Source organism: Piliocolobus tephrosceles, chromosome 3 (assembly GCF_002776525.5).
Source record: "Piliocolobus tephrosceles isolate RC106 chromosome 3, ASM277652v3, whole genome shotgun sequence".
NCBI lineage: Eukaryota > Metazoa > Chordata > Mammalia > Primates > Cercopithecidae > Piliocolobus > Piliocolobus tephrosceles.
In genome coordinates this window covers 27,425,268-27,452,523 of record NC_045436.1, presented here as the reverse complement: position 1 = coordinate 27,452,523, position 27,256 = coordinate 27,425,268, and the positions used below count along the sequence as shown (strand labels likewise).

Genomic DNA, 27,256 nt, shown 5'->3' with positions numbered 1-27,256 from the left:
TAGGATTAATATAAAGATTTTTTAATGTTAACAACATTCTATTGATGAAATGAAAGTGATACAATGAGTGATACGTGACTGAATCTATATTAACACTTGCTACCCATCATACCTACAGAAATGCAGAACTCAGTAGGACTGGTTATCATTTGTTGTTTTATTATTTAAGATGAAATAGTAGTTCGTTTTTAAGACTTGTTAAAATCTAAAATACAAGATGATAAAGCAAGAGATATTGTCTCATTACAACAGTTACATCTTTTTTTACTATTGCTTTTCCTAGAGATTTAATTTACTTTTTTCAATGTTATTTCTGCCATTTCTAGTTTGCGTATAGTTAATCTTCTCAGATAAATGAGTTATAGGGATAATATATCAGGGAAGTTCTCTTTTAAATCTTAAATTGTGTGTAACTGATTATCTTTAGTGGCTGATAAATTGACTGCAATAGAGAAGAGGAATTTCTACTTTTTTTAGCAATGAAACATTAGTGAAATAAATATGGTGTGTGTATATCTATGTGTGTATATGTATATATTTGTGTGCATATGTAATATTTAAGTGCATTTCAATAAGATATACAATTATTTTAATCATATGTAACTTGTATCAAGTTATAACTTTCAATTATTTTATTATTAAATGTTTAAAATTTCTGTCCAAGTATGGACCTTTTATTGTCATAATCAACACTGTTTTCTATAAAATTATATTAAACTGGAAAACAGTAGCTTTAATTAGCTTAAAATTTTACAATGATATAAAATAAGCATTTCTATAAATAATCATATATACTTTGTAGAGTTAATAAAATGTAAAGCACTTCAACAACTTAAAAATGAAAAGGAAAACAATTTACAACAATGGCAAAAGATTTGAGCAGACACTTCACAAAAGAAAATTTATGAAAAGTCAGAATGCAAAAGAAAAAAGCTTGAAGTTACTAGTTAACAAGAAAGTTAAATTAAAACTACAATGGATAACACTACACAATCTCCAGAATGTCTGACCGAAACAGCAAACATTGCCAAAAATGTGGACCACCTGGAAATTTCATACCTTGCTATTGGGTATGTGAAATTGTACATCTATAGAAAAAGTTCTGGTAGTTTCTTATTAGTAAAAATGCCTGCACTATGAGTCAGCAATTCACTCCTAGTATTGACCCAAGGGAAACTGCAATAACCACAAAAATATTGCATAAGGATGTTAATAACAGTTTTATTTATAAGAATCCCAATCCAGTTTCCATCATAGTAAAAGGAACTGAAGACAAAAATAACCAAAAAACAAAAACTGCAGTTATCTACACTGGGTAGTAGTCCTCTAACTAGATATATAAAAAGGAATGCACTACTGATAATCAAAATGGCATAGATGAATCTCAATATTATTCTGAGTGAAAAACATATTACATAAATCTGCTATATGGTATGATCCCATTTACATGAAAATCTTAAAACAGATAAAATTTTATCATAGTTAAAAAAAAAAAATCAGAACATGGGTTGCCCTAGAAGAAATGGAAGCAGGGATTGACAGAGAAAAGGCCTGAGAGAAATGTTTGAGGGGATGATGACATTCCATATCTTCATTCATCTATATATTGATGTATTTTGCAAAAATATGCACTTTTGCTCAAGACTGAGAGAATATGCATGTCACATCTGGGCTGTCCATTGTATGAAAAATGACTGGGATGCAATAAGTTAATGCAAAATGATTCAATGAAATCCCAGTCAAAACCCCAGAAAGTTATCTGTGGATATCAATAAACTGATTCTAAGGTTAGACAGGCAAAACCCCCAGAATAGTCAACTCAATACTGAAAGAAAAGAACAAGATCAGAGGACTAGCAATATTAACCTTCAAGACTTACTATTATATAAAGTTATAGTAAATAAGACTGTCTGGTATTGGTGAAAGAACAGACAAACATATCAATAGAACATAATGAGAGTCCAGAAATAAAATCACATAAATATAACCAACTGATCTCTGAAAAAGTTGCAAAAGCAATACAATCGAGCAAAAATAGTATTTTCAACAAATGTTTCTGGAACAACTGCACATCTACATGCAAAAACAGCAACAAAGATAATCCACACACAGACTTTAAATCCTTCACAAAAATTAACTCAAAAAAGATCATAGAACTAAATGCAAAAAACAAGACTATAAAACTTAAAGATGATAAAATAGAAGATCTTTTGCTTCTTTTTCTCTTTATTAGGACATGATTGTATAATTTTTTAGGTACATATTATAGTTTGATACATGCATACAACACTTAATCAAATCAGGATAACTGGGATAGTTATCATCTCGAACATTTATCATTTCTTTGTGTAGTAGCATTCTAAATATTTTCTTTCAGCTATTTTGAAACATACAATAAGTTTTGTTAACTATAGCACACTAAATGTCTACATAAATCCAAAGGATTTAAGAAAAGGAAAATAATTGAATTGAAGAAATATTAAAGTGTATAAAATGTCCAATTGTGTAAAACTACTGTTTCAGGCAGAATCAAATTTGAAATTCTCTGCATTAATTTAAATGGATTATTCATAGTTTGCATTATTAACATAGAATACAAACACTTTTCAATAAAAATGTTATGCCTGTCCTGGCAAGAATGTATTCACAATAAATTTATGATCCACAAAAAATAAGATAATGTAGGAGCAAATCTAGATAACCATTGGTATGGTAATGACCTTTTAAATATAACACCAAAGGCACAGTCCATGAAATAAATAATTGATAAGCTGGACTTCATTAAAATTAAAAATTTCTTCTATAGAAATAAACACTGTCAAAAGAATGAGAAGACAAACTATAGTCTGGGAAAAAATATTTACAAAAGATATATCTGATAAAGGGCTGTTACCCAAAATATACAATGAACTTGATAAACACAACAAAATGAAAACTGACAACCCAATTATAAAATGGGCAAAAGAGCTGAACAGACACTATCATTAAAGATACACAATTGACAAAATACATTTTCTGTTTTCATAGATATTAAACAGCCTATATCACTAGGGAATAGCAAATTAAAACTATAGCATCCACTATTTGGATAGCCAAAATGCAAAATACTGACAACACCAAATGTTGGTGAGGATAGTGGAGCAATAGGAACTCTCATTCATTGCTAGTGGGAATGAAAAATTGTACAGCCACTGTAGAATAGAGTTTGACAGTTTCTTAGTAAACTAAACATATGTTGACCATATGATTCAGTGATCATGCTCCTTGGTATTTACCCAAAAGAGTTGAAAATGTATGTCCACAGAAAAATCTGCATGGAGATGTTTATAGCAATTTTACTCATAATTGGCAAAACTTGGAAGTAAACAAGATGTCCTTTAGTAGTGAATGTAAAAATAAACTGTGGTACATTCAGAAAATGGAGTATTATTCAGCACTAAAAATAAATGAGCTATTGCACGATGAAAATACATAGAGAAAACTTCAATGCATATTACTAAATGAAAGAAGACAGTCTCAGAAGGTATATACTGTATGATTCCAACTATATGATGTTTGGTGAAAATGAAAGATGAAGAGGCAAAGCACAGATATTTAGGGCAATGAAACTGTTTTGTATGATACTATAGTGGTGGATACATGTCATTATACATTTGTCAAAATCCTTAGAATATAAAACACAAAGAGTGACCCTATTACAAGCTATGGACTTTGGGTGATAATAAGGTGTATTCAGTGTAGATTCATTGACTGTAAATGTACCACTCTGATACAGGATGTTAATAATGAGAGGGCTGTGCATGTGTGGGGGAGTGGGTATAGAGTGACTCTTTGTACTCTGCTCAATTTAGCTGTGAACCTAAAATTCTCTGAAAACAATGTTTGTTTTAGAAAAAAGCAGTGAGAAAGAGCAAAGAGGCCCTTAACTCAAGAGAAAACAAACCACACTGCTGGCATTTCTGATAACATATGAGAGCATGATTTTGACAGCCTGTTGGAAATAGATATTTATTGTTGGGTGTTTCTACTTACTGACTGTATTATGAGTAACAGACTCACCTTTGAAAGGGGCCATGGTTTTAACCCACACAGCTGATAAACACGCAATCGCCTTCAGACAGCCAGGTGGCTAGTTCAACGTCTTAGACTAAGCATGCTTTTCTTGTACCAGTCTGGCAAACATACTTAATCACTGGCATTTATTTTCTTGTAGACTACCTCCTATAAAACAAACTTTGCATTGGCTCCCTCTGAAGAACTATCCCTCTGTTGCACATCTAAATAAGGTTTTGAAGTATGTTTTCAGTTAATTCATTGGAAATGTTTGTTTCAACAGCAGTCAGGGCAAGTCAAGCTGTGTATTTAAGAACTTGATTTGAACTGTTTTATTCAGTACTTAATGAGTAGTAGCTACTTAATAAATATTTGCTGAAATAATGAGTGAATGTGCATTTTTCATTGTTAAAAGCTGGACTTAAAGAAAAGCGTTAATTTGGGGGAGAGAACTTTAAAGGAAAACAACGGTTCTGGAAGACAGAAAATCTGGGGTTATATTCTCAGCTGAAAAGTGTCTGGCTGTGTCATCACCAACTTAAAAATCTCTGCCTCTCAGGCTCTTGGTTTTCCCATTTGTATTACATTTTTTAAAAAACAGAAATTTCTACTATTTTATAAAACTCAGTTCATATGCAAAAGAACTAAGGTAAGAAATAATGGAATAAGTAATATTAGTTACAAATAAAATCCTTTCAATTGTGGCTTGTGTACTGTAGGGTTTTTAATCTCTTAAACATGCTGAATGTCAAGCTCATAAACCAGAATATTTCTTTTCATTTGCAACACAGAGCTTTGTTAATTGAAGTCACAATGGAATTTTTAATAATAAAACATGCAGAAAATAACTTATAATTAATTCACACATTGAAGGAGTGACAGCAAAAGCCAACTTGCCAATGGATCAATATCAATGATTAGAAAACGTATCTTTATTGATTCACCTATTTTTTTTTTTTTTTTTTGAGATGGAGTCTCGCTCTATCGCCCAGGCTGGAGTGCAGTGGCCGGATCTCAGCTCACTGCAAGCTCCGCCTCCCGGGTTTACGCCATTCTCCTGCCTCAGCCTCCCGAGTAGCTGGGACTACAGGCGCCTGCCACCTCGCCCGGCTAGTTTTTTGTATTTTTTAGTAGAGACGGGGTTTCACGGTGTTAGCCAGGATGGTCTCGATCTCCTGACCTCGTGATCCACCCGTCTCGGCCTCTCAAAGTGCTGGGATTACAGGCTTGAGCCACCGCGCCCAGCCGATTCACCTATTTTTAACTCATAACCCTTTTTCCTACATATACATGTTTGGAGTATCCACATAGAGGCCTCTTGAAAACAACCACACCTATATTTTATTTTTTGAATAAGTGGAAGCACTTTGCAAAGTGCTTAATTAATGCAGATTTGGGTGTGTTGATTGTTTTTCTTTAGCTAATCATTATGATCTAGCACTACTGTTCCACAGAAATTGTGAGAAAAGACAAAGAGATCTAACGGTAAAAAGACTTTGGAAGTCCAACAGAAAACAAATAATTAAACAGTAACCTGCTTAACTCACCTACATCCTAATATTCTGATGCTTCTTTATCTGTAAAAGGATCAGTGACTCTTTCTGGAAACAAGGGTAAATCCACATAGTTTTTTCAACTATTGAAACAATTATGTATTATGTATATATATATATACACACACACACACACACACACACACACACACAAACAATATAGAAAGAGGGAGTGGGGTAAGAGAAAGTGTTGTGTTTCAGGTCACTTGAAAATTTGTATTTGGGTGGTAGAAAACATCGTATGTGCCTAAGGCTGGCACATAATTGTAGCGTTCTGGACTCCTGAGAAGCTTGGCTTTAATATACTATACACATTTGACTTTATTTGCCTACTTTGACTTATTTGTGTTGAATAGATGTAAATAGAATGATAATGCAACACTTTTTTAGCATTTCAAAACTTCAAACTTGCAAAGGAAAGCAGCTCTATTTTGTCAAGTTATGGTTACTTTTAAAGCTTTAAGCAAAATATTTTAATGTAGGGTCATAAAGGTGTAAAAGAGCAACTGATTTTGCATACCACTTACAGAGCTATAATAATAATATTGTTTTGGGAATGCATTGTCAAAGATCAAAAGACCATTTTCTGTAGTAGGTCTTTATCTTGAGAATTTTAGAAGTCAGATATATCCTTTTATTTACTTGTTTTAGTTAAGCAAAGCAATTCAGTCCACCAAATGCCGGTTTTCTCTAGAATAGCAAATAAAGTTGTCCTGAAGGAATAAACATGCAAACAACACATTCAAAGGTCAACAAAACTTTGCATTTTCTTAAAACTCTTAAAAGGACAAAACTAGGTAAAAGGTAGAATGAAGCTATAAACAAATATCTGGTTTTCAGATTAACTCTGTGCACACAGCATTTAGCTTTGGCCTTAAGCAAATGTATTTAGTGGCAATTGTGACCTCCAGTATGTAGTAGGTGGTACTCTCAATGTGTATTGGTAGCCACTTCTCCATGGGTCTCTAATGTTTCTGCACATCTTGTGAGCAGAGACAGTAACCTCCATTTGTTCTGGACTATCTCTTTGTTCAAGGATGCTTATATAGCAAAGTCTTGGAACATACAGAAAATGTCTCTCTCTTAAGCAAAAGGCTACTGTATTCACAGCCTTGTAAGATGGAAACTGTATCTCCACTCGGAACAAAGGAAATGACCACTTACTGTCCCCTATAATAAAGAGAATGTTTTTCTCTAGAGCAAAGAACAAACAGGCTCATAAAACAAACCTGGTATTCTTCAACTCACAGGTCTTCTCGTATAACATACTCTATGGTGTGCACTAGTGTAACCTGCATTGCCCTGTGGAAACTGGGCTTACAAAACTAGCCCAAATGATGACACTGGCTACCGCTACTACTGTGAAGAATGAACTGTCCTTTGTCTTTGACCCAGGAGTCTTTTGTTTTCTATCACTACTCATGAAACTATGTGTGACAGGCTATCTTAAGAGCTTGCAAAGAGGATTAACATCTCAGACCTTTCACAATTCTTGATATTATTCAGTCACTCAAGGAAGTAAAGCTTGCTTAAGTGTTTCCCTTCCTGACTAGAGCTTGAAAGGTGAAAAGAGGACAGAGGAGCTCAGTTAAAAAACAATACTACCCCTCTCAACGGAATCATCATTATAATACAGAATTCCTTTCAGGCAATTAGCATGATAATTTTAACAATAAAAAAGCATGTAACCTATGGATAATCCAGGTAGAGAGCATTTCTAATAAAACGAGTTGCTTTTAATATTTTCTCCCCTCCCCAGATTTATTGAGGTAAAACTGACAGAAAATTGTATATATTTAAAATGTACAACTTGATGTTTCATATGCATTCTGAAATGATCATCACCATCAGTTAACATATCCGTTACCTCACATATTTACCATTTATTTTCTTTCTGTATGCTTGTGTGGTGAGAACACTTAAGATCTACCCTACTAACAAATTTCAGGTATACAATAGTGTCAATAGCCTCCATACTGTATATTAGATATCCAGAACTTATTCATCTTGCATAACTGAAACTTTTTCAAACATCCTCGTGATTAGATTTTTGCCTAGGCCTCTTAAATGACCGTGAAAGCATTTTTGCTGAAACTCAAATATTTCTTAGATTCATTTTTCCCATCTATAAAAAATATGGGACTATTATGTGCACTTTGATCTTGTTAACCTAGGACTCTGATTTTTTCCTTATTCTTCAATAGTTCTTGCACAATCACAAAAATAGGGATAGGATGGTGTCATTTAAAAATGAGATATAATTTGTCAGAAAAAAATAAATTTTTCAAACATAATTTATTTTATCAGAAAAAACTATGAGATTTATCGATAATATTCAGCCTTTTTTGGTATATGCAGAATAAACATATCAATATATTAATTAGTATAATCCTTACTATTTAGTTAATTAATTATTTAACTAATATTCTTTTAACTCCTCTCACCATGGACATATTTGCTCTCAGATGGTGGTCCACATTGCTTCCCGACCTCTGCAAAATACATTAACATTTTAAAGACTTTTCTTGAATATGCTGCCAGCAATCACATATTTCAGAAGGGAGAGCAAATTTCTTCCTGTCAGGAATTAATGCTCCTGAATCGGCCTGAAGGTTCACAGCCTCTAACCAGTCAAAGTTTTGATGTTTTCTTTAATGTTTGTCTCTTTCCCTAGAGTTCTCTAGTGCCAGTTTTCAACAATCCACATCTATCACTCTTTTAATACCAAAAGTTAAAAAAATCACATCCCACAAAGGAATTCTTTGAATTATACTGTACTATCATAAATAGCAACCCTCTTAGGAATTATTAAATCATGTACACTCTTTGCCCCTTTTACTCAGTAGCTACCCTCACAGATAAACATTTTGATTTAGTAAGTCAGGGAACCATAAGTCAATTTAGATTTGCAGGAGTAGCTCTGCACTACAAAGTTGGACATAGTAGTGTCTGGTTAAATAGAGATAAAAACATTTTAAGGACTTTAAGTGGTGCCACTAGGTATACTCAAAGAACACTCTTGTCTGTCCTCATAAGATCTTCCCTCAAGTCTGACTTTGATTATAATCATCGGCAAACAATGCAGCAGTGTGATCAGCACTGTAGGTAAGACAAAAGGTTGTAAGCTATGTTACTGACCCCAAAAGGATTTACCAGCAACCAATTAGATACATGTTAATATGCTGAACTATTAATACATACATATTACATCATTATAAATATAGCCAGAGATTAAACTGGGATGGAAAATTACAACCAAGCTAGTAAGAAAAAAGGGATAATGGAGAAATGAGAATAAGAAAAGGCCAAGAGTAGAAATGAAACAGGGACCCCAAATGGTAAAGAAAAAAGGAACACAGGGTTTGTAACAAGGTGATGTGAGTTTAAGTTCTAGTTCTGTCTTGATTGCAGACAAAGCTAAGGTTTTAAAGAAATAACCAACAACTCCCAAATCCCAATGATGTACAAAGTGAAGTGATTTGAAACCCTTCACTTCTTATTCCACGACAATCTCTAATTGTCAGGATATTTTACTCCTGATAGTTATTTAGGCAGTTTGGAGTAGTTAAGAAGCCCCCACCTTGACCAGATGCTGTTTGCAATGCTTCAGAAAAAAAGAGAGTTCTAGAAGATTTTACAATTGTGATCCAATGTGAATTATTGTGGGGAAAAGAAAGAGATCAGCCTGTTACTGTGTCTATAGAGAAGGAAGTAGACATAAGAGACTCCATTTGGCTCTGTATTTGAGATGCTGTTAATCTGTGACCCTACCCCCAACTTTGTCCTTGCAAGAGACATGTGCGAAGGTGATTTAAGGTTAAAAGGATATTGGGCTGTGCAGGATGTGTCTTTGTTAAACAAGTACCTGAAGGCAGCTTGCTGGCTAAAATTCCTGCCCCTCCCTGGGCAATGGAACATCTCCGGGTAATACCCATTGTGTGCCTTGTTTACTGAGTAAGGAGAAAACGCCTTTAGGAATAAGGTGGGACTTGCTGGAATAAGGTGGGACTTGCTGGAGCAATACTGCTAAAAGGTTTATGGAGATGTCGCATATACATCTCAAGGCACAGCATTTTCCTTTAAACTTATTCATGTTACAAAGATTTTTTCATATGTCTTACTGCCGATTTCCTCCCTACAATAATCCTATTGTCCAGCCACTCCCTTATCCTTTTAATGGTAAAGATAATTCTCAATAAATACTAAGGGAACTCAGAGGCCGGTGCCGGCGTGGGTCCTCTGTAAGCTGAGCGCCGGTCCCCTGGGTCCCGCTTTCCTTTCTCTATACTTTGTCTCTGTGTATTATTTCCTTTTCTCAAGTCTCTTGTCCCACCTAACGAGAAGCACTCACAGGTGTGGAGGGGCAGGCCACCCCTTCAAATTATGATATAATTCAGCCCAAAAGCACTTCATGGCACTTCTCCCAACTCATTGGCCAGAACTAGACGCATGGTCCTATCCAAGCACAAAAGTGCCAAGACATGTAAGCCTATGTTACTATCACATGAATGTGGGGAGAACAGGAAATACATTGCGTACAGGCCATATTACTACAAAAGTACTCATTCTGTAACTTCGATTAAGTTATTGAGACGGTGCATTTCCAGGTACTGCTGTCTGGCTTTCCAGCTGTGACATTAAGTAATTAGTAAAGACCAGGCGCGGTGGCTCAAGCCTGTAATCCCAGCACTTTGGGAGGCCGAGACGGGCGGATCACAAGGTCAGGAGATCCAGACCATCCTGGCTAACATGGTGAAACCCCGTCTTTACTAAAAATACAAAAAATTAGCCAGGGCGAGGTGGCGGGCGCCTGTGGTTCCAGCTACTCAGGAGGCTGAGGCAGGAGAATGGCATGAACCCGGGAGGTGGAGGTTGCAGTGAGCTGAGATCCGGCCACTGCACTCCAGCCTGAGCGACAGAGCAAGACTCCGTCTCAAAAAAAAAAAAAAAAAAAAAAAAAAAAAGTAATTAGTAAATATCTGTGAACTCCAGTTTCCCCATTTACAAAAATAGCAATGAAATCACTTATGCCATGAGAATATTCATATAATTAAGTAACGTAATGTATGGAATATAGCTAACAGAGTACCTGCTATACAGTCAATGCCCGGAGACATGTTAAGTCAAGTTCATCATGGCTACTCTGAGTACACTCATTCCAAAGACGGTTCAAAATTTGCGAGTGTCCAAGGAACTTTCTCACAAATGCACAAGACTGCCAATAGTTACTACACTGTGCTCACACACAGAGTTTGGGTCACAGACCTGCAATGAGGATGGTTAAGTATTGCTTCCCAGTGAGTCTTTATTGGGAGGTTGGCCTAATGAGGACTGCACAACCACATCAGGAGAAGACATTCATTTCAGAAATGGACATGGGGATTCTATGGTTGTGCTTATGGAGGAACAAGAGAAACAAACTGAAAGAACATAAGATATTTCTCCTGAGGTCAATGTCATTTGGTTTACTATCATCATTGTCTTTATTTATTTTCTGGCCTTTTCTTCCCTATGTCTGTCCTACCTTTGCTTTTACCTGCCTTTAATGATCTCATTAGTTCTGTCGTTTTCTCTTGTCCTTGGGAAAGTTACTTTACCTCTCTGGGTTTTAATAAAGTCATGTGAATAAACAGGAATAATATTCCCTACATCCCAGGATTATTACATAAATTACAACAATTAATGTATATAAAACCACCTAGCATGATATGAGTATGCAATGTTTAAGTTGAAGTAGTAAATAAAATCCTCTTTTGGAATTTGGATTTAGTAATTGTATTTTACAAATCTAGAGAGTGAATGAATTCCTACATATGACGTTCCATACATGCTTGTTGAGTAAACACATGGGATAAAACATATGATCGGCTTCCTCTCTTATCTGTGCATTATAAGTAAGATTTCTGTAATTAGCATGATACATTCTTGTGTCATTCATTTTTATTTCAAGATACAGACAAATTTTCAATTACATTTATGTTTATAGTTGTAAATGATATGCCTGCATATGTTTATATTTGCATCTACAATATTTCAATGTAATCTGACAAACAGGTCTCATATTTTCCTTTTCGATTCCAAAATTGGATTCATTATATGGCTGGCACACAAATATTTGGTAAAAATGAGCTCTCTATCTATTCGTTCAGATTCAATGTACTTACATTCTTCTAGGAAAAATGTAAAACATGATTTATCAGACCTGAAAATCTATTTTGTGTATTATTTATTTTATACTTTTCTAGTCAATAAGGAATATTTAACATTAGCAAAATATAATCCAAATGGATTTTGCATTATTTGTCTTAAAAATATAAATATGTACATTTTTACAATTTAAATAAATCATATAGGTTAAAAATAATGAATAGGAGAAAATTAATTTATATGATGCTATTAAAATAATTTATTTTTAAAATTTGAAGTATTATGCTGTTGACTTTATTCTGATAAGAAATTTTACTTATTTTAATTAATAACTAATTATATAAATAAAAATATATATGTATATATGATACACATGTTATTTGTTCTCAGTCTTATTATAGCCATTTGATAAAGTCATTCATTCGCCATATATTTATTGAACATGTACCATGCGCCCAATACTATCCTTGTTCTGGAGCAAGACAAAAAGTAGTTCACATCCTAATGAAAGAAAACATCCAACAAACTAAAAAATAAGTAAAATATACATCTTGACAAATGGTGTTGAGTTTTGTGGATGAAAACAAATCAAATAAATTGATAGGGAATGTTTTTGGCTTTCCATTTTCAATCATGGTTTGGTAAGGTCTCACCAATAAGGTGATGTATGAACCCAATGGGTTCATAATGGGAATCAGTGGGAAGAGGAAGGCCAGAAATTTCTGGGATCATAGTCTTGACTGACACAAACAAACATAAAAGCTCTAATACAATCTTCAAGGTGTCAGAGAAAAGAAGGTAATTCCTGAGGACTGAATATGAGGGTTGACAACGAGTATAAAGTATAAGATGGGGTTTTTACAGGGACTTCTACAACCCAGGATTCCCAGTCATTCCTGTCAAACATCCACTTTCTCACACGAACAGACACACACACATTCACCAAATCTCATCTCTGCTCAAAGCTGTTTGAAAGTTAGGTATGACCAGGCATTCTCTGTCTTTGCTTTTAAAGCCAACTCTCTGTCTCTGCTTTTAAAGTCAACAGTCATATATTATTTCTAACTATTTAGTGGTAAAGACATGCAGATATATAAAAGAGTAGAAGGTGGCTTACATGATTTTTGGTAGGTATTACTGCTTCTCAAACAAGTTTAACTCACTGTGTTATTTCTTTAAAGCTTTACTAAATCTCAACACTTAAGTTTTTCTTTAGCATCCAAATTCAATAGAAAATAGTTTGTTCGGTGGCTCAAGCCTGTAATCCCAGCACTTTGGGAGGCTGAGACGGGCGGATCACAAGGTCAGGGGATCGAGACCATTCTGGCTAACACGGTGAAACCCCGTCTCTACTAAAAAATACAAAAAACTATCTGGGCAAGGTGGCGGGCGCCTGTAGTCCCAGCTACCTGGGAGGCTGAGGCAGGAGAATGGCGTAAACCCGGGAGGCGGAGCTTGCAGTGAGCTGAGATCTGGCCACTGCACTCCAGCCTGGGCGACAGAGCGAGACTCCGTCTCAAAAAAAAAAAAAAAAAAAGAAAAGAAAATAGTTTGTTTATAAATGTATATATTAACACATTAAAACCAGTGGTATGATATTTAGCAAGGGAATAATCAGAAAAGCATCATCATGCATTCTACCTGTCATTTTTCTGCCATTGATTTAATTAAACAGTGTCTTTTATGTTCATGGTGCCAGAAATAAAAGGATGTGAAAGTAAAGCATAATTCCTCATTTCAAGACATATAATTTAGGGCAGACAGCACAGAATAAATATTCAATGGGTACATAAAAATATGTATCAAATTACTGTATTAATAATGTGTTCTGAGAACTTTAAGTTATTTATTTCTAAACTTCGGCTGGGGATAAAACTGATTATTAGTCCATGAGGTAGGAGAAAGCAATGATAATGGAACAGTGGTAGGTCAAGGGCAATTCTCCAATTGCATATGTCAAGACTAGAAACTTTAAAAACTTATTTATTTTCACATGTAACTGAATTTTTACAATGATTTTGATATTAAAGTATATTTTTACATTATACTTCTTTTTTCGTTGGCTATCGAATCTATCCTTCATTTTATACCAATTAATATATTTAATAAATGTGTGCATTTAGAAAATTCCTTCACCCTTCTATGACTTAATTTATTGCCTATAAAATGAAAATAGTTACTTCTTCATAAGATTGTTTTGAAGATTAAATCAGATAATACAGTGAAGAGCTTAGCTTAATGTCTGGTACACAAAAGTCCCAGTAAAGATTGACTATTTTATCAAAATATCTGATACTTACAAAATAATTTCAGCAAAAATATATACAGTGTAAATGCATATATTAATTCTAAAGGAAAAAGAAATCTATTTGTTTATTTCAAAAGTCTTTCTTACAGACAAGTTGAATAAGAAATGTTACAGATAAATAGTTTTCTCCCATAATTAGTATGTTATTTTTGATGTTTTTTCCTTTCTTAAAAATCAAAAATGTATTAAAAAATATTATGTGATTTAATAAAAAGTTTAGAATATTATTTTCAGTATCATGGACTGCTATTAAAATAAAACACTAGTTTAATTTATCATAAGTATTTAATGTTTATAATTTACTATATGCCTAAATATCAGTTTATTTTATACTTCAAAACATTTAACATAAAAAGTGTAGTATTTTCCCAACATTAGAAAAACCCATATTATGAAATTTTCTAATAATTTCTATGGAAACAAATCCTTTGCCAACCTATATATCTTCAGACGGTGTAGATAACTTTGTGTTTATCTTATAACAAAGCTAAGCATAGGACATAACACTTATTTAGTTTAAAATCTTCTAAAATCACAATTAATATGTGAGTAATATAAATTATCTGGTAGATTGGGTTTTATATTTACTTCTTTATAAATTTACTAGTATTACTCTTTGTAAATTCTAATAATTATGTTTTTAATGGACCATCTCTATTCTTTGTCAAGAAGTAGATCTTGAAATTGTAAATTTCCAAATTTACTGCTATTTCATGTATTAAAATGTGCATTTTAAAAATCATATGGAAACTACTGAAAGTATATTCTCAAGTAAGTGCACCTAAGTGAATAATAAACCAGAAAACGAATAGCTTAGTTTATAATTGGCAGGCACTACGAGCAGATTCAGAATATTGACTGTACCTTATGTCGCAATCTCATTAGAGGCTGATAGGATTTAAGGCCATATCCTCCTTCTTTTGTTGACCTTCCTTCTGACTCCAGAAAAATGAATCCAAGAACCAAGACAACTGAGCAGCACTTAAACATCCTTACTGCTTTTCACCTGTTAAAAGTAAAATTGCAAGGAATCAGAGAAAATGAATTATATACTGAAAAACATGTATCATGAAATAGTTAATATCAAGTATAAATTTCCTTAATCTAATGAAAACTTGCTGGTAGTTGCCAAGGGAAATGAGAAGTAAGTATCTCCAAATACAGATTATTCCTTTGATCATAACAAATACTTTTTTTATTCAGACAAAATATGAAATAAGAAGAAATATAGGGACTGATAAAAATGTGGTAAGAAAAGAGTTAATAAAAAAATGTTGAAAGAAAAGGGGAAATAGAGAAAATATTGCATTATACTTAATTTTCTAATTATCTGTACAGAATACAATTATTAATATATAAATATTAAACTTTTATTTGAGTATGTTTGATGAACAAATATTAATAGACTTATTATAATTCACTGGTAAATATTGATGAGAAGTTAATAAGATAGTCTATGATAGGCAGTACTTAATAAACTAACTGAGTACAACAGAAGCTATGCAGGTGGATTATATTTAGTTACTAACGTACTTTTTCAGTATTTAAAAAGGCATTTCCTAGAAAATTGCTTTACAAGTGCTTTAAACTAAAAGCGCTACTTCAGCCTTTCTATGTTTTTGTATATAAATAAGTTGTAAAATGGCATAAACTTATTATTGTATAAATACTAAGTCCTTTCCAAACATACAAATCTAAACTTCGAGTTCAAGTATTTCCTGCTTTATCACTTTCGTCAACACACCTCCTTCCCTACTGTGACAGAGAGGAGTTTTTCTTCTGTCAAAGTCAATCGGTTATGTCTGACTTCTTGAGAAATGTAATCAACTGATTAACATTGCTCTATGCTGTATTTTGGGTTTGTTTTAGAGACAGGGTCTCACTTTGTTACACAGGCTGGAGTGCAATGGCACCATAAATGACCCTCCTATCTCAGCCTCCCCAGTAGGTAGAATGGCAAGTGTGTACCATCAGGTTCAGTTAATGTTTTATTTTTACTTTTCAGAGACAGGGTCTCACTATCTTGTCCAGGCTAGTCTTGAACTCCTGGTGTATCAAGTGCTTCTCCTGCTGTGGCCTCCCAAAGCACTGAGGTGACAGGCATGAGCCACTGAGTCTGGTTCTTGACTGAATTTTCAACTCCCTTTCCCAATTATTTTCTTCCATCTTTAGACAGATGTAAATGGCCTATGTTTTAAGGTAATTTATCTCCTCTACTTTTTGAATTTCTGGAATAGTTATATATATCCTTCCATCCATTTTTTTACCCTAGTCCACTCAGTTATGCTTCTGACCGCATCAGGCCATTAAACTGACTTTTAGCTTTCTCAAAGCTAGCCAGCACAATCACACACACACACACACACACACACAAACACACACCAGTGGGCATTCCTAATGCACTCTTACAAGACATATGCTGGCCATTCCTTTTTTTTTTTTTTTTTTTGGAAGAAAGTGTCACTTTCTTTGGTATTTATAACATTTCTCTCTTCTCTTTCTGTAGATTTTGTGAAAACTCCTCAGTACTTCAGTAGGTTCAGCCTACTGCTTTATTTTGCCATTAAATATTGTGGCTTATCAAATCTCATTGCTATCCACCTATATTCCTGTTTCATTCGTTCAGCCCAGGTTATCTTGACATCATCTCTGGTTTTAATTACATATATTGCTTCACATTCAACCTCTAGAATGGTATAGCTTGCTTACTTAACAGTTGCACCTTCATGTTTCAAAAACAGCCCTTCATAGTGTGCACACCCTCCCATAATGCCACACTTTTCCAGATTTTCATTCATCTGTGTACTTAAATCAGAAAGCAAGGAAACATCTTTGATATCTCTTGTTTACCCTTTAAACTCATCACTAAATTCTTTTATATCTACCTTCTAAATATATTCCTAAACTTTGCTTCCTCTCCATATTGACTGTCCTCACTCTATTGCAAGCTGTCAAGACACTTCTCATCTAAACTGCCTGAACCACATCCTTGTTAGTCTTCCAAATTTCTTTTTTTTTGAGGCGGAGTCTCGCTCTGTCGCCCGGACTGGAGTGCAGTGGCCGGATCTCAGCTCACTGCAAGCTCTGCCTCCCGGGTTTATGCCATTCTCCTGCCTCAGCCTCCGGAGTAGCTGGGACTACAGGCGCCCGCCACCTCGCCCGGCTAGTTTTTTTGTATTTTTTTAGTAGAGACGGGGTTTCACCGTGTTAGCCAGGATGGTCTCGATCTCCTGACCTCGTGATCCACCCGTCTCGGCCTCCCAAAGTGCTGGGATTACAGGCTTGAGCCACCGCGCCCGGCCCCAAATTTCTATATATGCATCTTAAGTCCACTCTCCACACGAGAGCCTGAGTGATCATGTTATTGCACTCATTAATAACTTTAGCATGTTTTCATGTACTTTTAAGATAAAAACCAAAATCCCTAACCTAGCTGACAAGTTCCTAGTGTCAGGGCTCTATGTTTTTCTCTCTCCCTCTAGATATCACCTCCTGCGACACTAAACTTCATTCAGTTTTTTTAACTTATTTTGCCTGTCTCTGCTATAAGGCTTTTGTAAGGTATTTTCTCCACTGGAAATAAGGCCCTTTCCCCCTGCCCCATTTATCACCAAAAAACTTTCACACATCAGATATCTCTCTCAAGAATCTCTTCCCTGAGTGACTTGTTTTAGTTACTCATTCCATAGATCAATTTTCCTTCATTTCAGGGATGTAATTATAAATCATAACCATGATTATTTGAAAAATGTTGATCTTCTCCATTGGATTATATATCTTGTTTTTTCTCCAAACTTTGTTAATGCAGGAAATTGTTTGCTTTTATTTTTGTTTTCTTCAGCATTACATCTCCCGGGCTTAGCAAATAGCCTGGCACCTACAGAACAATAAACGAATGCATAAATGTTCTGCATTCATGGATAAAATAAAGATCATGTTTCCTTACATTCTGATAATGTTTAAAGCAATTCCCATTTCCCATGATGCTACAAAGCTTCTGAAAACTAACCCGAGCAAAGTAAATATTTTCATTTGCCACCCATCCCCCCGCCACTTTTTTTTTTTTTTTTTTTGTCATTTTGATGTATAGCCTAATCCTTTTCTCAGAGGTGAATATTTGTTTATAAGACATCTGGATGGAAGATATTAAATCCAATATAGAGCCAAGAAGAAAGCAAAAAGGACCAGCTCAAGTTAAGAGATATTTTCCACAAGGTTCTGAATACATCTGCTGCTTCTGTTGTCCACCAGGAGAGTCAAGAAAGAGGCATGAAAACAATTTCCTTCCATGCGGACTCTGGGTACAAGTGAGGTCAGAAATCTCTTTAAAGTGCTCACTTAAGATTTCTTTCTCTGCCCTCCCTCTCATTTTCTCTTTCTCTTCTTCCCTCTCCTCTTTCTCTTTGTGTGTGGACACAGACACACACAGACGCACGCACACACACACACACACATATTCTATATGACTACAACTATTTCACGCACTATAAAATATAGAACAAATTAACAATGAATTTTAATAGGTTACTAAAAATCTTATAAAGCTTCTGTTAGATCCCATGCATTCAGACTTAGATCAACATTATCCTGAAATATTTTGTCTGCCCAAAGGCAATCAGCTAGAAATATCTGCCTTACATTTCACTAAAAGTCAATAAAAATAAGTCAGTATGTAAATCTTCAAGGCCGTATATGCAACCTATTTGTGCTATTTTCATCTACATTTCTTATATGATTAATCATAATTAATTGTTTTCATTGATAATCCTGATTTCCAAGTCCCAAATCTCTCAGTAATACAAAGTTACACAAAAATAAATATACATATATGCTTTACCTCAGCAAAATTTATCATACCGCTGGATTGATTTAGTGGTATCACAAATAAAACTAAACAGAACTAATACTAAGAGTCAGATAGTCAAAAGTCAGTTTTCCTTAGGAAAACTCTGATTTCTATTACACATAGGCATTTGAGCTCAGTAGTATAGAGGTAATAGCCAAAAAAGACCAGAGAAAGAACAAAACCTAGTTTCTGTGCTCATCTTTTGTAAACAACGACCTTGTAATTTTTTTCTTCTTTGAAACATCACTAAGAAAACCAATTGAATCCATTTATATAGTTATCAAACAGTAACCAAAATAAAAAGAACGGCTCTTCTCGATGTATGCTCAGAGAATCATGATCATCTTTTTATTTCTCTTTAGATACAGAATCCAAAGATATCATTATTATATCTTTAAAAGTTCACTCATCCACAGAAAGTGTTCTGGAAATTGTTTGTAAATCAGCAGTAATCGATCCCATGATAAACAGTGTCGTAATCTCACTTTTTCAGTATAGTAACCTCTGACAACCTGTTAGGTTCTCAGAATTAATTGGCAGTTTGTTGACAGCTCACTGAGAACACTGAAAAGCACGTGACTAAAACAAACCAGCTGGAACAGATGGTGCAATAATGATCCTGTGACTTTTCCTTGTAACCCCCATGTTCATAGGAAAGCATCAGAAAACAACCTCATTATTAACTTGAAGAAAACAAAATGCATGTGTATCTTAAAAGTATCTGCCTAACTTCAGATCTAACAAAGTGAAACTTTAAAATGGTGGGGGGGGTGGGCAGAGATCTCTCATCTTCAAAATATAAGATGTTTCTTTGAATCAAGCCATTTTCATTTTCTCCGCCTGGCAAATCATGCCATGCTGCTTGCAGGGGGTAGGATTTAGAGTAATTACGTTATTCAGTAGATTCAAATTTGAGGGATTTTGATTTGTTTACATATTCTCCAGAATGTCACTTCTAATCACTTGAGAAAACTAAGACCACTGACGCTTTGCCTTAAGAATAAAATGCAGCATTTGAGATGGAGTAGAAAACTGTCGTAGCATGCCTTTGAATGAAAAGAGTGTCAAGATGAAGCAAAATCTCCAACATTATCAATCGTTGCAGAGAGGTTAAGTATCTTCACCTGCCTCTCACTCTGTTGTGAGTGGGCCATCTCAGGTTCTTGACTTCGTGGCACAAAAGACTTTGAGAGCAAGTTCAAAGTAAGAGTATGCGAAGAAGTTTATTGCAAAGCAGCAGTGCACTGTGAGACGCAGAGCAGGCTGCTCAAAGGGTGAGGCTGCATCTAGTGCCTTAGAAGGAATTTCTTGTATGGGAGCTGTACGTGAATATTCATAAAATACTGGTGAGGTAACGTGTGCAAAGGCTGACCTCTAATTGGCTCATGCGCTCAGTATCTACATGCTCTAACACAGTTCGCATGTACCATTAGCATAAAAATCTCCACGTAGGTGTGGGCTTTTTACTACTAAAATGAGGAAAGGGTTACTATAAGTTAAATCTTGAGCTTAGCTGTGCATGCAAGACCTCAGAGAAGTCCCTGCCCTCTGCCACCCAGCTCCCACCCCCAGGCAGGAATTTGTAGCTAATAGCTTCTTGGGCTTTTGGTGCTAATTGGCTGGAGATTGGGGATGGAGGTGGGGGAGGTGCTACGTTAGAAATAAGGGACTTTTGTTCTCTTTCCCAGGTAGTACTGGATATCAGGGGCTTGTAGCCATCTGGTGGTCTGATGGTATCCTGTAGGACCGCTTACTTGTAAAAGAGTTAAGGGCTGATGCAGGATAAGTGCAAGGGAAAAGAGCCCGCGGGGCTTCACACAAGGGAGACATCAGTACGGCAGGCCTCACAGCCTTACTTACCCTGCCACAACTCCGTAATGGAAAACTCCTCACCCCGTCCTAGAAAACTCCTGTGGGTCTTTCCAGAGGTAACTCCAACCCAATTCTTTGTGAGACCTTCCTTGACATTATCCAGGCTTTCTGTTCTCTGATGCAATTCTTCTGTATCTCCCTTATGACCGCATCTTGCACGGTGGCTATTGCTTTTAGAAAGGCTATCATTCTTTCAAAGACGTAGAAGAAAGTAGTTTACATGTACTAAACTAGTACCCACAGTGTAGCAAGTTTCTTACTTTCCACAGACTTCTAGCTCTATTATGTAGCAGAAAAGAGCTATAAATGCTCACTAGTGCCTTTTTTCTTTTCTGGTATCCTAGAATTCCATGAGTCAGGAAAACTGACTTCTAACTTGCCTTGGGTCTCACTGTGTAACCTAAGTAAAACCGATTAGCCTGGGTGGGCCCCATCTGTAAGAGGGAATTTACAATCCAATATAGTGTAGCACCTGTACTGGATTATTCCATCTGATTAGGTTTATCAAGCTGGAGAAGAGAAAGGAGGAAGAACAGGTTTGAGAGAGCAAATGGCATTTTTCTTTTGGAGGTGCCTTTTGGTAGACCAAATGGAGATATTAACTAAGCATTAGGGTATAGGAACCTGCAGTTTAGCAAAGAGATATGGGCTAGAGATACCTGTTTGGGGTTCTTAGCATTTATAAATCACCCAATCTAGGTGTGAGATGGGAGGAGGATGTGATTAGAGAGGAGAAGAGGTTCAAAGACTATGCCGTCAGGCAAGTTTAGTTAAAACACGGTATGTATTTCTATAAAATAAGAATACTGAAATGGTAAATTTGGAAAAACAATAGATGAAAAATTTTATTCAAATGGAATGACTGGAAGCCACAGCTCTCCTCATCATCTGAATTGCTACATGGCTATTGGCTTGTTTATTCTCTGTATCCAACCACAAAATTAACTCAGTAAAGACAGAACTATGTTAATCATTTCTGTAAATTAAAGTGGTACTTGGCCCACAGTATAATCTCAATAAATATTTTTGGGTAAATAAAATAATGAATAAATTAATGATAAAAATTAATTAATTTGAAATAGTAGGTATACATTAAGTGATTTTTATTATTCTTTATGTAATTGAAAATGTTTGAATTGACTGTGAAGTCAGTCGAAAAATTAAGTTGCAATTATCACAAAAAGCCTTTTCATTTACACTTCGATCAAAACTAGTCTTTCAATGGGAGGTTTTTTTGGAAAACCACCCTTGTCGGGACAGAAAAACTTTTAATTCCTTAACCGGAATTGGAAGGACCAGAGTGGCTTCTCTAACATCTATCAGGCAAGTCTGTTTGTTGTAGCAGTTATTTTCATCTATTGAGACACTTTAACTTCATACCTACTACTGTGAACTCTGTGGTTGAATTCTAATTTAATATTTTTCTTAGGAAAAAGCATTCTCCAAAGAGTCTAGGTTTTTTTTTTTTTTTTTCTGAGACGGAGTCTCACTCTGTTGCCCAGGCTGGAGTGCAGTGGTGCAGTCTCCACTCACTACAAGCTCAGCCTCCCGTGTTCACGTCATTCTCCTGCCTCAGCCTCCAGAGTAGCTGGGACTACAAGCACCCGCCCTCATACCTGGCTAATTTTTTGTATTTTTAGTAGAGACGGGGTTGGCCAGGATGGTCTTTATCTCCTGACCTCGTGATCTGCCTGCCTTGGCCTCCCAAAGTGCATGAGAGGAGTCCAGTTTTATGAAAGTAATGGATTCCCTCTTTCAGAGAAGTGGATTTTCTCCATTCAGCAGCACATTCTCCTCATCAGAGCAATGGATGGATCCCATCATTGTACCAGCTGCAAATCTTTCTCTAACTAGCACGATTTACAACAAAAACAAGGAATTACTGCCTTTCATGTTGTATATCCATAAGGAAGAGTAAGAAAGGAAAAACAGATCCTATATAGCTATAGTAGGATAGTATCAGATGGTATTTAATTCTCCAAAAATATTTTCAATAAGTATTATTGCCTATATATGACTACCATAAAGAAAAATAAAAGCTTATAGAGATATGAAATGTCCAATTTTTTAAAGTTAATAGCAAGGCTTACTATAATAAAATCTGATTCATTCTGGTTATTTAATACTACTTTTAAGTCACACATACAAGGTAAGAGAAACTCCTGAGGCCAGAAGTTCAATTTAAAGACCAGCCTGGACAATATAGCAAGACCCCCTCTCTAAAAAATACATTAAAATTAGCCAGACATGTAGGTGTGCACCTATAGTTCTAGCTACTCTACTTGGGAGACTTAGGTGGGTAGATTGTTTGAGCCCAGAAGTTTGAGGCTGCAGTGAGCCATGTTCATACCATTGCACTCCAGCCTGGGCAACAGAGTGAGATCCTCTCTCTCTTAAAAAAAAAAAAAAGAAAAGAAAAAACGGTGCACACAATGATGCAGTTAAAAAGATACTTCCTGTACAGGAACTATCTACACAGAAAAAAACAACTAATTATTCACACTGAATACTTCTGGAAGAGGGAACATTTCACTTACATTTACTTTAGATCAAGGTAAGTGAAGACACAAGATAAACAAATGCTGTGATGATGAATGCAAATAGCTATGTGACTGCTATGTCCAGATTGTATGTGAAAGGCCTTCCAAATCTATATGAAAACACTGGCAAACATGGTAATTTTTTCAGTTCTTTTTACAGAGGACTTTATGCTTTAAATTGGGATAATAATTGTACCCATTTATGGGATACATTTTTAATGTATAGGCATAATATTAATATCAATGTAGAATGATTAAATCAGGGTAAGTTGCATATCCATCACCTTAAACATTCATTTCCTTGTGTTGAGAACATTCAATAACTTCCTTCTAGCTGTTTGAAACTATGTAATATATTACTGTTAACTGTAATCATCTTACAGTGCTATAGTACACTAGAACTTATTCCTCCCATCTGGCTCTAATTTTATATCATTTACCAAATCTCTCCCTGTCCCCACTTATCCCTACGCTTCCCAGGCTCTAGTATCCTCCGTCTTTAGTTTTAAAATATTTGTCTTCTTGGTCCATACTGTAAAAATATCCAATATTTTTCAATGCAGTACTCTATGTTGAAAGATTACAACATACTCAGTACACTTTTTTTCTTGGTATGTGGGATAAGAATAGAATTTTAAATGATAAATAAAAAGAATTATGACCATTAATTTAATTTTACCCTTTCAAAAAAGGAGAAACCTTTTCTTCAGTTGCATCTCAGTCATTAATTTGGAGGAAAAAACTTTCCAAATTGTAATCAATTATACCTTTCAATCACCAGCTTAATTTGAGGCTAAATGTAGATAAAATAATTACATTGCTATTTTAGAAATACTGAGATGTAAAATGTATAGGAATTTGAGTTTGCATTAGGAGACAGTATCACTGTTAGTTCCATTATTTTTGTTCCAAAAAGAAATTTTGTTTGTTTGTTTTGTTTTGAGACAGAGTCTTGCACTGTCACCCAGGCTGGAGTGCAGTGCTGCCATCTTGGCTCACTGCAAGCTCTGCCTCTTGGGTTCAGGCCATTCTCCTGCCTCGGCCTCCTGAGTAGCTGCGACTACAGGCGCCGCCACCACGCCCGGCTAATTTTCTTGTATTTTTAGTAGAGACGGGATCTCACTGTGTTAGCCAGGATGGTCTCGAACTCCTGGCCTCATGATCTGCCCGCCTCAGCCTCCCAAAGTGCTGAGATTACAGGCGTGAGCCACTATGCCCAGCCAAAAGGAAATGTTTATACTCTGCTTTAAACAAATGGTACTTACGGAAGCCCCACATTATTAGAAGTATGTTATGTGGTAAATATTTGTTGTCCAAAACCATCCACACCTTGAAAAACTATTTTGTAGTTACATTAACTCCTCTGGTACACAAAAACACATTTTAAAGCAAAATGTTTAAGAACAACATAATACAACATAGAACACAAGAGAACAGAACTGGAAACTATACTAGAGACCTAGTCCAACCCCTTCTTTTAATATTTGAAGTAAATGAGAATCAGTGAAATTAATTTGAAATAATAGGTATACATTAAGTGATTTTTGTTATTCTTTATATAATAGAAAATATTTGAATTGACTGTGAAGTGAGTCGAAAAATTAAGTTGCACTTATCACCAAAAGTGAAGTTAACAGTATGCTCATGATAAAATGTGGGTCTAGAATACAGCTGTCTCTTATTCCTAGTGTAGTATTTTAAAAAATACTACAGCATACCTAACTGTAACCTCTTCACTATGGAAAGAAAGAACACACACGTACAAGTGCTTAGTGTCTAAGAAATTTTTTAACAGCTATGTCTCTGTGAAGCATAGTAAAATTCTTTTCACTACTCACTAGAATTTCTAGTCAATTGAAAGGACGTCATAGTAACCATCTTTATAGAATCATTTATTTGAGTACAAGTTTTGGAGTTTTTGGTTCATACATTTGATTTCTCACAATGATGTTCACTGAGAGTATGGTTATATATAGTTATGGTTCTAGTTATATATAGAGATGGTTACAGTTACGGTTATATATGAATATATAAATTTGAATTTGTATATAAATATACATTTAGTTATTGATATATAGATATATAAACATATACATGTTTTTAATTATAGCTATACAGATATGATTATATATAGTATAGCATATATACTTTAAAGCATTTTTGACAACTTTGAAACAGAATAAAGCTTTAATAAAACTTAGCCAAGGAAATTTCTTTAAGTTGCATAATAATACAGTAGGCTGGGACTTCAAATCTTATATACTAATGTCTCAAATTTAGGTTCAAAAACGCAATACAACATATAGTGACTCACTTTTTACCTCTCAAAACAGGTCTCTGGACTTCATTGTAATATATTCATGATTCAATAGTGAAAAGGTACATTATATATTGCCTCAATTGAAATTAATTGTACATGTCCATTTTCAAAACTAAAAATAATAATATTGTCTACACACAGAATGGACTATCAGTCTCCCACCTTGCTGAAAGCTGAGGTCTGTATCATGGTGTAAAATGACTGGTTAAAATGATGTCCTACGATGGCCAAAATAATGTGATATATCTCAGTATGCTGCACTTAGCTCTTCTCCACTGTGTATCAGCTTTGTTTATATATGACAGTATCTAAAAAAAATAGTGACTTCAATATTGACCCTGGAACAAGACTGGTGTGAACTGCACGGTTCCATTTATACACAAATTTTCTTCCACCTCTGCTACCCTTCAGAAAGCAAAATGAACCTCTCTTTTTCTCCTTCCTCCTCAGCCTACTCAACATGAAGATGATGAAGATGAAGACCTTTATAATGATCCTCTTCCACTTAATGAATAGTAAATATATTTTTCTTCCTTATGGTTTTCTTAATAACATTTCTTTTCTCCAGCTTACTTTACTCTAAGAATATAGCATATAATAATATAACAAAGTACATGCTAATTGACTGTTTATGGTGTAGGTAAGGCTTCTGGTCAGTAGCACATTATTAGTAGTTAAGTTTGAGGGAGTCAAAAGTTATATTTAAATTTTAGACTGTTCACAGGGTTGGCACCCTACCCCCTGTGTCATTCAAGGGCTAACTTTATTTCTCAAAACTACCAATTCAGAGAAAGTACTTTTAATACTCAGCAGTGATATACTATAGTAGAAAGAACAATAGGTTAAAAGTCAAAAGACATGATTCTACTTGTGGCTGGGCTCATAAACTGATTTTCTTAACACTTGCATTAACATTCTCTACCCACTGTTCCCTGCTTCTACCACTAACTAATGCACTTGAATTCTTTAGAGGTCACTGCTGTACTTGATCTTTCCTCCCTTTAGCTTCAGACACAAATGATATTCTCATGATTTCATTTCATTTTGTAGTCATGCTTTTGTAGTTTCTTTTTCCACTTTACTCACCTTCCCTCTTAAAACTACAGTTTTGTTATGTTAAATTTCTGAAAACAGAAATAATCAGACTGATAATGTTTAATTTTTTTTATATTATTTTCAGTACTATCTTCAATAAAAATTTAAGGAACAGCATCTGTATCTCATAGTAATACAAGCTGAAAGTTAAGAAAACATATTTTATTACTTCTCAAAGTAGGTAGCAACTAGATGTTATCATGCAAACTAAAACTACCCGATCACATGGATCCTAGCTTTACTTTTTCTCCTAAACACTCTTTATGTACTTTATTGCACATTTCATATGTGTAAGCCATGAAAGGCCTATTGCCTTACTTTGTATGTAAGCTACACCTAAGTTTGCGTAGTGTTATGTGGAAAAATGATGTTTTAAAAGTTTGAAAGTAATAATACATTATATGACCTTGAAGATCTTTCCCTGGTTCAAGAGAAGGGAAAATTATTATAGGCTCTGTTTTCTGAATTCATTGCCTTCTACCTTGATGAGCACTTAAAATGTAAATTAAGGAAGAATACAAC

General features: G+C 34.9%; 1 protein-coding gene across 3 annotated transcripts in view; it reads right to left on the bottom strand.

Moving 5' to 3' along the window:
* FSTL5 (follistatin like 5) overlaps nt 1–27,256 on the bottom strand; it is a 1,059,117-nt gene that overhangs the window by 990,918 nt on the left and 40,943 nt on the right. For all 3 annotated transcript variants that reach the window (XM_031935303.1, XM_031935304.1, XM_031935305.1), the window contains exon 2: nt 14,926–15,067. In XM_031935303.1, the coding sequence (XP_031791163.1) occupies nt 14,926–15,051 (126 nt within the window). In that variant the 5' untranslated portion in view covers nt 15,052–15,067. The remainder of the gene's footprint in view (nt 1–14,925; nt 15,068–27,256) is intronic.